Source organism: Phyllostomus hastatus, unplaced genomic scaffold, assembly GCF_019186645.2.
Source record: "Phyllostomus hastatus isolate PE091 unplaced genomic scaffold, TTU_PhHast_1.1 phas_contig_86, whole genome shotgun sequence".
Classification (NCBI taxonomy): domain Eukaryota; kingdom Metazoa; phylum Chordata; class Mammalia; order Chiroptera; family Phyllostomidae; genus Phyllostomus; species Phyllostomus hastatus.
The window spans coordinates 21,454,112-21,469,190 of NW_025333977.1; the positions used below are offsets into that span (position 1 = coordinate 21,454,112).

A 15,079-nucleotide genomic window follows, 5' to 3' on the forward strand; every position below is an offset into this window, starting at 1 on the left:
ATAAAAGGTCAAAGTGAGCTTAAGTACACAAATCACTTTGCAAAATTTGAGATGAGAATAACCAAAGCTAAGAATCATCTGGTAAATTAGCAGAAACTCCAACCCAAGTTTCAGAAGATCTCAAAATATAAATTCTAACTTAGAGTTAACAACCAAGTTTTTAACATTTCTAACTACTTCATCAAATCTAAGATGTCAAAGATACACAGTGATTTTATGTATCACTAATAAGTACCAATTATAACTGTAAGATGCCATCAGTTATAAAATGCATCTCAGTTTCAGATGTTAAAATGTGAAAAAAGATCTGAAATCACTGAAATTTGATATTAAAAAATAATCACTCCTATGTTCAATATGAAAATTAAAAAAATAATAATAATCACTCCTATGTTACACATATGTCAGCTTCCCAATGTTGCTGATTATTTTTTGATATACCAAGAAGGCCTACCTTATTAAAAGAATTTTTCAAGACATAAATGTACAAGAGCTAAGCACATGCACATAAAAAAATTGTTAAACATCTCTTAAATATAAAAATGTCTCTTATTGCATCAAATCAAGAAACATTTTGATCTCTCTCAAGTCCTTAATCACTAAAGAAATTTGGTAGCTCACATCTTACCATTTGAGCTCGGAGATACATTTGAGCTTGGCTTGCAGTTAGGGTAGGGGAGGTACTCCCTAGCAACATAGTCTGTTGGGTAATACTGCCGCTGGTAGAACTGGAAGCCTGGGAACGGCTTATTAACTGTGCAGGTGTAGGAGAAGTGGAGAGGTTGATCTAAGGAAGAAAACATATTAGGTCATAGCCTTCCATGTCACTGATTTTCACCAAGCTGTAGTCAGGCAAACAACAGTATATACAGTGGCTAAGGAACCTAAAAAAGAGGACTTCAACTTTGACAGACGCCCCTCACTTCTTTGGACAATTATTTGCATATATGCAAACAACAGCCTTTACTGGTTAGTAATCAAAACAATTTTGAAGGATATCCTCACTGTGTTTCAAAAAGATTCCAGTATCTTAAAATAACATTTTCACTACCTTCCAAAAAGTAGGGCCAATGTTCCATTATTTTAATATTCCACATAATAACTTAAAACATTCAAATCAACAGTTTACACTATTTTGTCAGATACTGTCACATTCTGGGGGATTTTTGAAGTGAACAAAATTAAAACACAGGTAATCCATTTGTATATACAAAAACATACAAGTAACATATAATTAGTATAACATTCTCCCACAAAAACTCTCAGAGAAGAAGAAACTACAATTAGTACTTGTCAAGCAGATGGAAAAATCCTGAACACTGGTTACAAAATTAAATTATAACACAATTTCAAAGTTTAAAACTACTGTTAAAGAATAAGCTAGTGCATAGTTTATTTCTAGGAAACACAGGAAACTAGCATCTATGCAGGCAAACCCGGTGGGGTAAGTAGGGAACAGGTCAAAGGGAGACCTGTATACCCTTTTTTATCTTCTAATTTCATAACACATTCATGTATTATCCATTTTAAAAAATAATATTTTTATGAGAGTTATATAATCTGACTTCAAATCCTTTTTGTGGACAAAGCAAAGAATAAAATTAAGAAATAAGAAATAAACAAATTACTCATTAGACTTTTGAGTCAAGCACCAAGGCAGACTGGACTCATACATCCATGTGCCCAAATATACTCACTAAAATGTTAAATCAACATGAAAAATTAGCATAAATGAATTTTAACAAGTGATGGGGAGACAGAAATTTCTAGGTGCCAGAAGAGAAGAAACTCAAACATGTAAAGTTCCAGCTGACACCACGGTAGTCTAGGGGGATACTGGCCTACAGATATAAAACACCTGATTTTGAGCCTATTTCAGGGAGAGCTGGAAGTAAACAAACAAACAAACAAAACCCTATTTTGAGCCAAGATCCTCAAAAGTGCTGCTTAATATGTGAAAAGGAGGCTAGAGAAGCTCCACCAATATGCCCTTAGAAACAGCAAGGCAGCCAGCCATGCCCAGTTGGGGGAGAGAGGCTCCTGTGAAAATCAAAACTCCAGGTTTGCACTATGTTGGGGTACAGAATACAAATTCATACTACCTGTACAGTTCCATAATTCACCCCAAGCATCAGCAGTTGCACTGGCCCAGACATTTGTTAAACTGAACAAGTAAATGGAGGAAGCTGAGTGAAGGTCAAAAAGAACAATTTCTCTGTACTATTTTTGTAACCTCCTATGAGTCTATAATTATTTTAAAATAAAAAAGTTTTTAAAAACTGTACAGAGGGCATACAGGAGTTGGTTAATTCCCTAATTTTAGCTGTATCTTTTAAGTATTTCTTGGTTTTAATAAAATACTTAAACCTGTAATTTATTACATAAACACAACATAACATACAGAATTAAGTCTGCAATCTAGCTTTTACTCCTAGCACGCTGCTAATCCCCACTAACAATAATCAGTGCCCTCTGACAAACTCAGTGACCTCTTTTCAGACCATTCATCTCAACCTTCTCTCTGGCCTATCTCCAAAATGTTCATGTTTTGTCCTCAACACTTTTCTTCTTAAATTCCTAAATTATCACATCTATCCCTGTAGTTTCAAAGAGTTCAATCGTGATTACTCTCTATCCTTAATGACAAACTCTTATTCTGAGGTCCAGATCCAAATACCTGGTGATCACATCTTACTGGATGTTTCTTACCAACTCAAAATCAACATGTTCAAACACCAAACTATTAGTTTTTCTAAAACCAGCTTCTCAAAATGGCCACTGTCATCTTTTAAAATCCTCCAAAACAGATTATCTAAGAGTCATCCTAATTCTTCCCTCTGCTTTACCACACATGTACTGTATCTTATTGATTCTATACCTTTGTTCTCCTCATTTTCACTTTGATTTTTAATCACTTATTTTGAGAGTGTGTGGCCATGACTCTGGACCTAGATTTCTTTAGCAGATGCAAACTGATCCCCTTACCTGGAATCTGGCCTCTTCCTCCTTGCCAGATAATCTTTCCCTGATTTTATTATTAATTAACCATTTAAAAACCTTCTGAATAACATTCAGCCTCCCCTGACTCTCTAGCATCATGTCCTCCCACTCCTCTGTACAATACCCTTCACATAAACCATGTGAAGCTATTTGCAGTATCATGATGCTCAGGCCTCTATGGCCCTGACAGCAATGCTCGGGACTGAACTGATCATCTCCCTACCCCCAAGCCCCACCCTCTCTACACCTATGTATCAAACAATTCCCTCTCAAAAATCTTCAGCTCTAATAACTTTTGGGGCCATCCCCACATCCAACAGTAAAACTATTTACACTTCTTTTTGTCTAACTGTTATCTTCCATATACGCTACCCTTCTAAGCAATAATTGATTTCTTTAAGGGTAGGGACCATGTGTTATTCATCTTCATTATTCAGTATCTGTAAAAGAGTCTTCATTCAACATTTTATTAAGTTAATAAATGCCATGTTATTTTAAGTCATACTTCAGAGTTTTAATATAATACATAAGTACATAAGCCCATCGCAAAGAACAAGTGTATGTATGTGTGTGTGTGCACACGTGTGAGTGAGGGAAAGAAACAATTCTGGTATAGTCCCTAACAAAGCAGAGTAAAAATGCAGTGTGGTGATATTAGTTTAACTTCATTTTTGATGTGCTACATAATAAATTATTGTCCTGATTGGTGTAGCTCAGTGCGTTGGGCATCGAGCCACAGACCAAAAGTTGCCAGTTTGATTCCTGGCCAGGGCACATGCCTGGGTTGCAGGCCAGGTCCCAGTTGGGGGGGTGTGAGAGGCAACTGATGGGTGTTTCACACATCATTGTTTCTCTCACACATCAATGCTTCTGTCCTTTTCTTTCTGCCTCTGTTCCCCTTTCTCTAAAAATAAATACCTTCTTTGAAAAAATTACTAATAAAACCTCCAAAACGTAATCTTTTTCTGCATCTACAAATAGGCATGTTGGATAAAGCCTTGCTCCAAAGAAAATTTGTTTAGCAGTGTAAACTAACCCAGGTTTTCTGACACGCATTTTGGCATTCAAGGAGTTTTCTGGTACCTTGAAAGCTCGTTAATTCAGGTCACTCTGCAGTAGTAATGCCTTGGCACTCTTTTCAGTCAGTTGTGGGGGAGGGTGGAAAGGAGGAAGAGAGAAGCTAACTGCCTCTAGAAAGCACAGACCACATGCTCTTTAAACAAAAACATAATAAAAGTCTTTTAAATGACCAAGGGTACTCTTTAAGGAAGTAGAACACAAAGTACAGACAGAATGCTTTTCTTTTTCTTAAAAAAGAAAAAAGGAAGTAAGAAAACCAAATAGTTACTTCCTAACCACCTGCACTGTATTCTACATTGTCCAAGTTATGAGATCCAAGAACAAATATCGTACTTATTTTTAAGTTCCATATAGCAAATAACATGTTAAGCAGTGTGTACTACTGAATGCCCAACCCATGAGAATAAGTAGACCAGTACCCACCTCTGCAAGAAATCCATCTTCACAGCTCACCTGACTTAAAGAAACTTCCCTTCCTCTCCACAACTGATGAGGTTCTCCTCGATTTTCTGCTTTGTTCGGCTGACCTTAACATTTTCCATTATTATCTCTGTCAATTACATCCCCACACTCCCAAATCCCTTTCACTTTAAAGCCTTGGCCAATCTTGGCACTTCATACCTCTAGCCCCATACTCCATAAAGGAACGTACTGCTTAAGCCCTATTACTGCAGGCTCTCTTCCCACTGGCACTAATTCTAAGAGTCACCAGAGAAAACCAAGTCTGCTTAAGAAAAGCCATTTAATTCCCAACCATTTCTTGGTGTCCCCGAGAGGAGATTACACAGGGCCTCTGGCCCAGAGTACTCTCTAGAGCCAAAGCCCATTAGAGAGCCACTGCGGCCATTTGACTGATCAGAAGCAATTGAGAGTGTTTAGAGAGAGACACACAGTACATAGACATGAAAAGAATAATATATGCCTATGGAATGAAAATATCTTAATGAGCCACTGTTAAATGAAAAAGCTGCAGAATAACATAGAGTATAATCTTAAACAATTACATATGTATGTCTCTGTGTGTATATATGTATCACACATGAGAAGAACAAGTTGAGAGAAAAGTGACTGTACTCTATACATACACAATGATGCATAGCGTGGTCCCCATTTATCTGTGGTTTCACTTTCCACAAAGTAGTCCAAATACATTAAGCAGAAAACTCCAGAAATAAACAACTCGTAAGTTTTAAATTACATGCCATTCTGAGTAGCATAATGAAATCTTCTACCACCCCACACCATTCTGCTCTGTCCCACCTAGAAAGTGAAATTACCTGTTCGTCCAGCATATATACTCTATATACTACCTACTCGTTTGTCCCTTAGTGGCACTCTCAGCTATCAGATGGACCGTCAGAGTACTGGAGTGTTTGTGTTCAAGTAACCTTTATTTTACTTAATAATGGTCCCAAAGCCATTCACATAACTTTGAATACACCTATAGTGTATTCTTATAATTGTTCTATTTTATTAGCAGTTATTGTTGTGAATCTCTTATTGTACCTAATTTATAAATTAAACTTTATCATACATATGAATGTATAGAAAAAACATAATATATCTATACAAGGTTCTGCACCATCCTTTTAGGCTTCCACTGGATATATCTTGGAATATATTCCTTGCAGAAAAGCAGGTACTACTGTACTCATAAAACTGTGTATCATTAGATTTGAGATAGATACAAATATAGAAATATATGGTCTGCCCAGAAGGTATCCAGCCATATAATTTGAAAATTAGAGACATTTATTGAAAAAGATACAAGAAGCACTGTACACAGGACAATGATACCTCAGTCCCCTTCAAAGGAGGCACCTTGGGACCTCACACCCAATCACCATCAGCTGCCTGGTCATATTTTCCTGAATCTCATTGACAGTCTGAAATCTCTTCCCTTTTGAAGGTCATTTTAGTTTTGGGAAAAGCATACCTTCAATTATAAACCTGCCAAAGACACATCCTTTCCCAATGTCACCACCACTGCTATTCCTAAATGCAAATACAGAAATTCTAATCAGCCTTTCCACTAAGGAAAGAGATCTACTGTGGGCAGACCTATTATCTTCAGAGCAGTGGAAGAGATGCACCTTGATTAATCTACACAATCATTCACCCTTCTATATGAGCAGTAAGCTTATGTAAGCATTTTAAGAAAAAAACTGCTTTCTCTCATAAGAGAAAAAAAACAGCAGTATGAAAGAAAAAGACCAAGGCAGTTTCTAAGGGAAATAAATTCAGAAAACAGGAAAAAAGTATTTTAAAACCTGGTAAGTATTAAAACAGAAATCTAAAATATTTTATCTATCACAAAAAAGCAAAGGGATTAGGAAGTATGAATTGGTAATTACAGCATAGAGAATATAGTCACTACTATTGTGATAACTATTTATGGTGCCACATGGGTACTAGAAATGTTGGGGGAAACACTTTGTAAAGTGTATGACTATCTAACCAGTATGCTGCAAACCTGAAACTAATGCAAAATAATACTGAATGTAAACTGTAATTAGAAATAAAATATTTAACCCATCATAGAGAAACAAGATACTATGAAAAAAGAATAAGTGCTCTTAGAAATTGGAAATACAATGGTTAAACTAAAATGTTTTAAATATAAAAGGAAAAGGTATTTTTAAAAAGGCAAGGAAATAACCCACAAGAGTAAAAAGATAAAAACAGAAAATGAGTAAAAAGCTAAAAAAAAAATCAAAGTTTAATCCAGAAAGATCCACATCCAACTAAGGAACTCCAAAAAGAGAGAACAGAGAAAATAGAAGGAAATAAAAATTTTTAAAACTTTTTTGGTTTCATATACGCAAACACTAAACACCTAGTTTTCACACAAGAGGGCCCAACAAGTACCCTGACATCTAGACATATCCTCACAAAAGTCCATAAAAAATAAAGAAAAAAGGCAAACCCAAAAGACTGAAGAGAGAAGGAACCAATTGTCCCAGAGGAATAATAATGACTTAACATCAGCCTTTTCTTCAGCAATGATAAAATTCTGAAAACAATGGGACTTGCTTTCAAATTTCCTAAGAAAAATTACTTTCAATGTTGAACTTATATAAACACAATTATTTAAAAAGGTATGGGGAGGGAATTTTCAGGCCTATAAGGATTCCAAGTTTATCTTCCACGTACTCTTTTCAGGGAATTATAAGATACTCCAGTAAAACAAAACTCTTATCACAGTGCTTTGGACTATTTACATTTCTGCATCCTGTAGTCCACTGTACCGTAAAAGTTTTGTTCACTTTGAACACTTGGCACTGAACACCATGATTGACACCAAGTTGGCATTCAGTAAGGAAGTACTGGCACAGACGATCCCCATGAGGAAGGGAAATCAACTAACACAGAATCCCACTCAGGAATGAATTCCTGAAACTAAGCACTGCTATTTCGGGATCATGAGCTCATTAACGGTCCTCCTTTCTGCAAACTCTACATTTTCTTTTAAAGATTTTATTTATTTTTTTAGAGAGAGGGCAAGAGAGGGAGAAAGGAGAGAGGAGAGAAGCATCAATGTGAGAGAGAACAATTGATCAGTTGCCTCTTGTGTACACTGTGACCAGGGGGACTGAACCCACAACCTAGGCATGTGCCCTGACCAGGAATCAAACCCACAATCTTTGGCTTTGCAGTACAATGCCCAACCAAATGCACCACACCGGCCAAAGCTAAAACATCGATTTGTAATTCTACATATGTATGCATTCATTGGTTGATTCTTGCATGTGCCCTGACCAGGTATCAAATCCACAACTTTCACTTCTTGGGATAATGGTCTAACCACCTGAGCTCTGGACAAGCCTGGCCAAGGCTCTACATATTTTTTAAAGCTCAACTTAAGTCTCATAGAAGCAGCTTTCCCCAACTACTCCAATTCTCAAAGATCTCTTTTCTGTTAACTCCCATAGCATTTATCACTTAATTATATACTGCTATATTGTTTAGTATTTGATATGTCTAGGCATAGTTCTTCATATGTCCATTACTGTCCCTGAGGGAAGGGACTCTGACTCATCTGTACCCCAGGACAACTAGCACAATATTAGACAACAGGTACACAGTACTTGCTAATGGACGTCTGCCTATAACTGGCAACAAAAGGATCTTATCACTGAGATAAGGGTATGGACCTTCTTTTTTTTTAAGATTTTATTTATTTATTTTTAGAGAGGGATGGGGGAGAGAGAGAGACAGAGAAAGAGACAGAGAGAGGAACATTAACGTGCCTGCTGGGGGCCATGGCCTGCAACCCAGGCATGTGCCCTAACTGGGAATCGAACCTACAATGCCTGGTTTGCAGCCCATGCTCAATCCACTGAGCTACACCAGCCAGGGCATAGACCTTCTTCTATAATGCAATATCAGGCAATCAGAACATGTCCTAAAATGATTCTCTGCATTGCAGACAATCCACTTTCAATAATCAAGCATTAAAATTAGTATTATGCATTACATATCCTCGTAATTTCATCTTTCAACAAACATTGCACACCTACAATGTGAAAGCACTGTTTTTGTAATACATATAAACAAATAAGAGACCCAGACAGAATCTTAGATTAATACCTAAACCAGTGGTTCTCAAACTTTTTTAATAGAAACCTTTCTTTATATGTAATCGTATCCAGAACTCCCAGACTCAAACAGATCACAGAACTGTTTTATCTATTGCTTAGCACAAGACCCAGAGCCCCATCTATCTGACTCTGCTCAGGCTGCCATTACAAGGTACCTTAAACAATAGAAATTTATTTCTCACAGTCCTAGAGGCTGGGAAGTCCAAAATCAAGGTCTCAGCCAATTTAAGTTTCTGGTGAGAGCACTCTTGCTGGCTTACAGATGGCTTCTCACTGTGTCTGCCCGTAGCAGATACATACACACACACACACACACACACAGAGGGGGTGGGGAGACAGAGAGGTATCTCTCCTGTGTCTCTTCCTCTTTTATGAGAACATGGGGTCTATTGGATCAGGGATCCACCATTATGACCTGATTGAACTTAACTCCTTAAAGGCCCTATTTCCAACAGAGTCACGTGGTGGTTTAGAACTTCAACAAATGAATTTTGGGGAGATGCAATTTAGTGCATAGCACCATCTTCTGCACTTTCTCCTTGATCTAGATCTAGGGATATCTGCATGAAAGACTGAAAACCATCTAGATGCCATAAGTTTACATAAAAGAAAACCAGTCATCAGAGAATTAAAAGGCATCACCAGTCAGAGAATTAAGGCTAGAACCCAGGCCCCTCATCTCTGTTCTACCAAACTTCTCATAATATTCCATAATTTGTAGTAAAGTCATCATGTACTCTTGTGACTTCGATTTTCAGTGAGGTGCACGAGACATCAATAATTACCAGACCTTCCACATGAACTTCAAACTCATATATCCAGTATCTATTCAACATCTACAGGTGGTTGTCTAATATACAATTACAAACTTAAAAAAATGTCCAAACCAAACTCCTGGTTTTCTTCTCCAGCATCTGCTTTGGCAGATCCTTCCAGATGCTCAGGCCAAAATACTAACAGAGTAATACTCAACTCTTCACCTTTCCTCACATCTTTTATTTGATCATTAGCATATCTGGTTAGCTCTACTTTCAACACATACACAAATTTCTATAATAAAATATTAGAGAAAAACATTCAGAATCTGGCTACTCACTTCTCATCATTCCCACTGTCACCATCATGGTCCATGCCACCAGTAACTCGCTCTTGCATTATTACAAGAACTACTTACTTAACTTGACTCCCTGCTTCTTTCGACCTTTGCACCTTAGAACCTACTGTCGACATTACATTTAAAACCTGTGTGCGATCATGTCACTTCCCTACTGAAATAACTCTCCAACAGTTTCTGAACTCATCCTGGGGAAAACTCAAGGGTTTTATAATCTCCTCATGCCTGGATTATGATGATATGTCAAACATCTCAAAATCCCACTCCCACTCTCTCAGTCCACTCAGCCATGCTGCCCTCTGTTCTGTTCCATTAGCATGCTTGTCTCTCTCACCCTCCTTCAAATGCCATATTTATACATATGTAATATGGTATTACATAATATTAATTTAACTAATTAAAAATAGTAAATTCACTCATCCCATTCTTTTTCCTTGTTTTATTTTTCTCTATAGCACTTACCACCATCAGACATTTTACATACTAGTTTACTATCTGTCTATTCTTGGCTCCATAAAGACAGAGATTTTGTCAGTTGTATTGCTGCATTCCCAGTGCCTAGAAGAGCATCTGGCACATATGAAATGCTCAGTAAATGTTTGCTGAATGAATACTCATGTAAGAATGTATGAACAAAGTCATAAAACTAACTGGGCTTCAAAAGCTCATGTTGTCTGGCACCATAACTAGAAAGCTATCAAAAATAAGGTTTATCCCTTTTGACAGAAAAGTACAGTAAATTAAAATCAAAACATCTGGGATTAATGCAGACTTCAGGACCAAAACAATAATGAAAGAGAAAGGGAATGAGACCCAAACAGCCCTTGAGTCATCTAGAGACTTATGATGGCAATTTCCAGCCACATAATCCTTTCCAGCTAAAAATGCCCAAAGACACAGAAGAGACAGTATATATAGAATAATGGCACTTCATTACATGAAAATAGGCCATAGGCCTATCTATTTACATTTATGTATAGAAATAGACAGGAAGATGGGAAAGCTTCATATAAAACTTTACCAGGGCAAAGGGACTACTGAAGAGAGAGTGTCATTTTTACTCTACACATTTGAATTGTCTGACTCTTAGACAATGAAAGTATATTTGTATTTTATTTAGACAATATAAACATTAGTAAAATAAATCTACATCCTCAGAGATACCCACTGATTAACAGTTTGTTGTGTATTACACATTTTCTTCCTGCATAATCAGATATATAGATATAACTTTAAAAGAAAATAAGTTAAGACAGGAATTCTGTTTCCAGAAATATGGAATAGACATACTTTTCCCTATTCTTCCCCCTAAGTATTACTAAAAACCTTACATGTTACATATAAAATAAACATGAGATGATCCCAAAAAGTGGAGAAAAGCAGACTGGCTAGACACCTCCAGGCCCAGTCGTTGTGAACTCCCTGGGTTTTCTTTTTGTCTCATATAACCCAAACTTGGAGCTAAAGAGGTCTGTCACACAGAAACACCAATGGATGCAGACAAAAAGAACGTCCAATGGAAGCCTGCTCTCAGCCAAAGGACTGGGAAAGGGACAGCCTAGCAACATAGAAAACTTAAAAAATTTGCTCTACTTCAGCTAAACACCACAGGAAACATCATAGCCTCACCCACATCCACACCAGCAAAGATCTAGACTGCCACCTTCACCAAGCTGTAATGAGGCAACCCAAAACTCTAAGTTCCTCCAAAGGGTTAGTGTCAGAGAAGGCCAGGTAGGGAGCCAGGGCTTTCACCCCATCCAGGCAGTAACAGACCACCCACCTGATCCCTGCAGAATCACTGGGGACCATGTGAGCAGGAGTAAAGGGTAATCTCATCCCTGCCAGCCTGGAAGGCATCAGTGGAGGCCTGTGAGGAGCCAGAATTCTCACCGCCAGCCACTCAGTAATTATGAGGGGCCCTGCTTTGGGTGTCAATGGAGACTAATTGGGGAACCAGACTTCTACCCCCACACGGCAGTAAGAAGGTGGCACATGTTCCCTTTCAGAAGCCAACCAAAACAGAAAGCTTAAATAAAATCCATAGTCTTTTTTTTTAAGATTTTATTTATTTATTTTTAGAGAGGGAAGGGAGGGAGAAAGAAAGAGGGAGAGAAACATCAATGTGTGGTTGCTGGGGGCTGTGGCCTGCAACTCACGCATGTGCCCTGACTGAGAATCGAACCTGTGATGCTTTGGTTCGCAGCCCGCGCTCAATCCACTGAGCTACGCCAGCCAGAGCAGAATCCATAGTCTTATAATACTGAAAATGTGAAGGTTTCAATAAAAAAATCACTCACCATACTAAGAACCAAAAAGACCTCTCAAGCTGAATGAAAAACAATAAATAAATGCCAACACCAAGATAAAAAGGGATTATAATTATCTGACAAAGATTTTAAAGATCTTTGAACAGTTCTGAGCCTGCCTGAAACAATGAAAAATATATACTCTCAGCAAAGAAAAAGAAGATATGAAGAACCAAATGGAAAGTTTAGAACTGAAAGAAAAATGGAATAATCTAAACAGTAAGTTAAATGAGATCATACTATACAATCTTGCTTTCTTTCAACTTAATAATGAAAATCTAAGTCTCTTTGTAAATACACATAGAGCATTTTAGTAGCTATATTCCACTGTATAAATTAACTATCATTTATTTAATTCATCCTCAATAGACATTTATATTGTTTATAATTTCTATTATAAACCAAGATATTTATATAATTATCTCTATCATTCTGCATAATTATGTCATTTTTAATGTGATACAACTAAAAATGAGAGTATCATGTAAAAGGGCATGCACAGTTTAAATTTTCATACACATTGGCAATAACCATCAAGAAAACTATACTAATTACATTCCCACTAATAGTGAATCAGTCTACCTACTTACTTGCTCACATCCTTGCCAACAATGGGTACTGTCTCAATGTGTCTTTGTTTTCTAATTTCAGAAGTGAAAATAGTCCCTCGTTGTTTTTACATACATTTCTTTATTACTAATATGATAAATACATTTTCGTGTGTTTAAAAGCCAAAAATAGTCTTTCTTTTGAAAATTACCAATGCAGATCTTTTGTGAATTCTCACTATTTATCCTACTGATATAAAAAAGCCCTTGGCATTTCACAAACATAAGCTAGTTGATAAATAGGTTTAAATATATTTTCAACCATTTTGTTTTTTTAACTTTGTTGATGTCTTTTTTTTGGCAGAAGAGTTTTTAACTGGTTTAGATTTCATTTTAGCAAATCAAATTTAACTAAACCTTAGTCCCAAATTCAGTTAAAGTACAAAGACATCTAAAGGCTCAGTCCCAACTAGTTTTAGAGCCCATCAATCATGAAATCGACATTCACTACTGGTAAGAGTCTAGAATTAGTCTTCCCATTTTAATAAGGGTAAAGAAGAGAATACTGACACTCTCTAATTATCTATACATTCAACTAACAATAGATTTTCCACATACATAGTTTCTCCAAGTGGTATCATTGGATTTTGACTCCAGTTTTTAATTTTTTTATCTTCATCTGAGAACATATTTTTTCATTCCTTTTTTAAAGAGAGAAAGAGAGAAAAAAACATTGATGCGAGAAACACTGATTGGTTGTCTTCTCGTATGCATCCTGACTCGTATGGGGATCTAACCAGCAACCCGGGTATGTGCCCTGACTGGGATTGAACCTACAACTTTTTGGACTACATAACAATGCTCCAACCACCTGAGCCACACTGGCCAGGGTGACTCTATTTTTAAAAAACACATATAATGCTCCATTTTCCCATTGGGATCTCACTCCTACTCTAATCCCAACCTATCTGGCTGGTAATTTGGCAACTTACCTTGTAACACTTTTTTTCTACCAGAGGCTGGACCATTTCCCACAGCTTTCACTTTTATCTGGAAACCTACATCAAAATAACCAAAACTCTGAAAACTACTAGACTGCTACCTAATGGATCATTATGATCACTATCTAAGATTTGCTACCATGCGCTGCCTCTCTTTTAGAGCTTTACCTAAATTTTCTAAGCAACCTTGGGTATTATAATTTGAATTGCTAGTCCTCACTTGAGCTACTGCTCAGCTGGGATAGAAAAGAAAATAAGTGTGACCCTGACCAGTGTGGCTCAGCTGACTGGAGCATCATCTCATACACCAAAAGGTTTTAAGTTCAATTCCTAGTCAGGGCACATCTAGGCCTTGTGTTTGATCCCTGGTTGGGGAGTGTACAGAAGGCAACCAATCATCATTTCTTACACTGATGTCTCTCTCCTCACTACCCCCTCCAAAAGCAATGAAAAAATGTCCCTAGGTGAGAATTAAAAAAGAAAGAAAGTAAAACAAATGTGATATATTATTCCTTCTTTTATTCATTTTCCCTACTTCTTTTTCCCCACCATCCACTCAGAACTCAGGTTCTGGCATACTTTATCACACAAAGCTGCCTGATTTATGGTAAGTAGCACTAATAATGACTAACAGAGTCACTGAAGTTGTAATTTCTGTGAAAGTTGCATAACTAAAACCATAATGAGAGAAAAATAGTTTTAAAAGGATGTCTTTTAATAATGTGAGGGAAGAAATTAAAAAACACTAATCTCTACGTCATCTGATGTTATTCTACAATTTCATGGAATAAAGAATTTATCTACAATGTTTTTAACCAGCCCCCAAAATATTTGCTAGTCCTTTCTTTAACTACCAATGTATTAATTAAAGACATATCTAACATCAATAACCATAATCATAGCATTACTGCCTAGGGCCAGATTACATTACTTAGATTTTTCATCTTCTTCAGTCTAACATTTTTAAGTCATAAGTAATTTTTTTAATTAGTTTTATTATGTTCCAGGATACTTCCCTTAGCTAAAGAAGTACAGTACAAGTTCATCTTCAATTCCTTAGCAATCAACTCACTATACTCTGCTGGAGTTAATTTTATAAAGCATCAAAGTATTAACCACACTGGATCAGGAAAATATAGCTAAAAAGGATATTATAAAGTTAACCCAATGGATCTCAACCAGGGACTATTTTGCCCCCCAAAAACATTAGACAGTACCTAGAGACATTTTTGGCTGTCACAATGGAGGAAGGAGGGCCACCATCTATTGGTATCTAAGTGAAGAAAAGCCAGAAAGCTGCTAAACATTCTATAATGCACAAGACAGCCCGGAAAACAAAGAATTATCTGGTCCAGCCAAGACCTGGTAGTTCAGTTGGTTAGAGCACCATCCCCATACTCCAAGGTTGCAAGTTCGATCCCCAGTC

At 36.9% G+C, this 15,079-nt stretch overlaps 1 protein-coding gene across 11 annotated transcripts in view; it reads right to left on the bottom strand.

Annotated features, from left to right (window-relative positions):
* The window catches only part of PHC3 (polyhomeotic homolog 3), a 75,958-nt gene that overhangs the window by 52,210 nt on the left and 8,669 nt on the right, over window positions 1-15,079 (bottom strand). For 10 of the 11 annotated variants that reach the window (XR_006787192.1, XM_045851545.1, XM_045851551.1 and 7 more), the window contains one exon: window positions 629-787. The exons of the other annotated variant lie outside the window; for it this stretch is intronic. Coding sequence is in view for 9 of the 10 variants with exons in the window: in XM_045851545.1 (XP_045707501.1) it covers window positions 629-787 (159 nt within the window). In the remaining variant the exon portion in view is untranslated. The remainder of the gene's footprint in view (window positions 1-628; window positions 788-15,079) is intronic. 11 annotated transcript variants of the gene reach the window in all.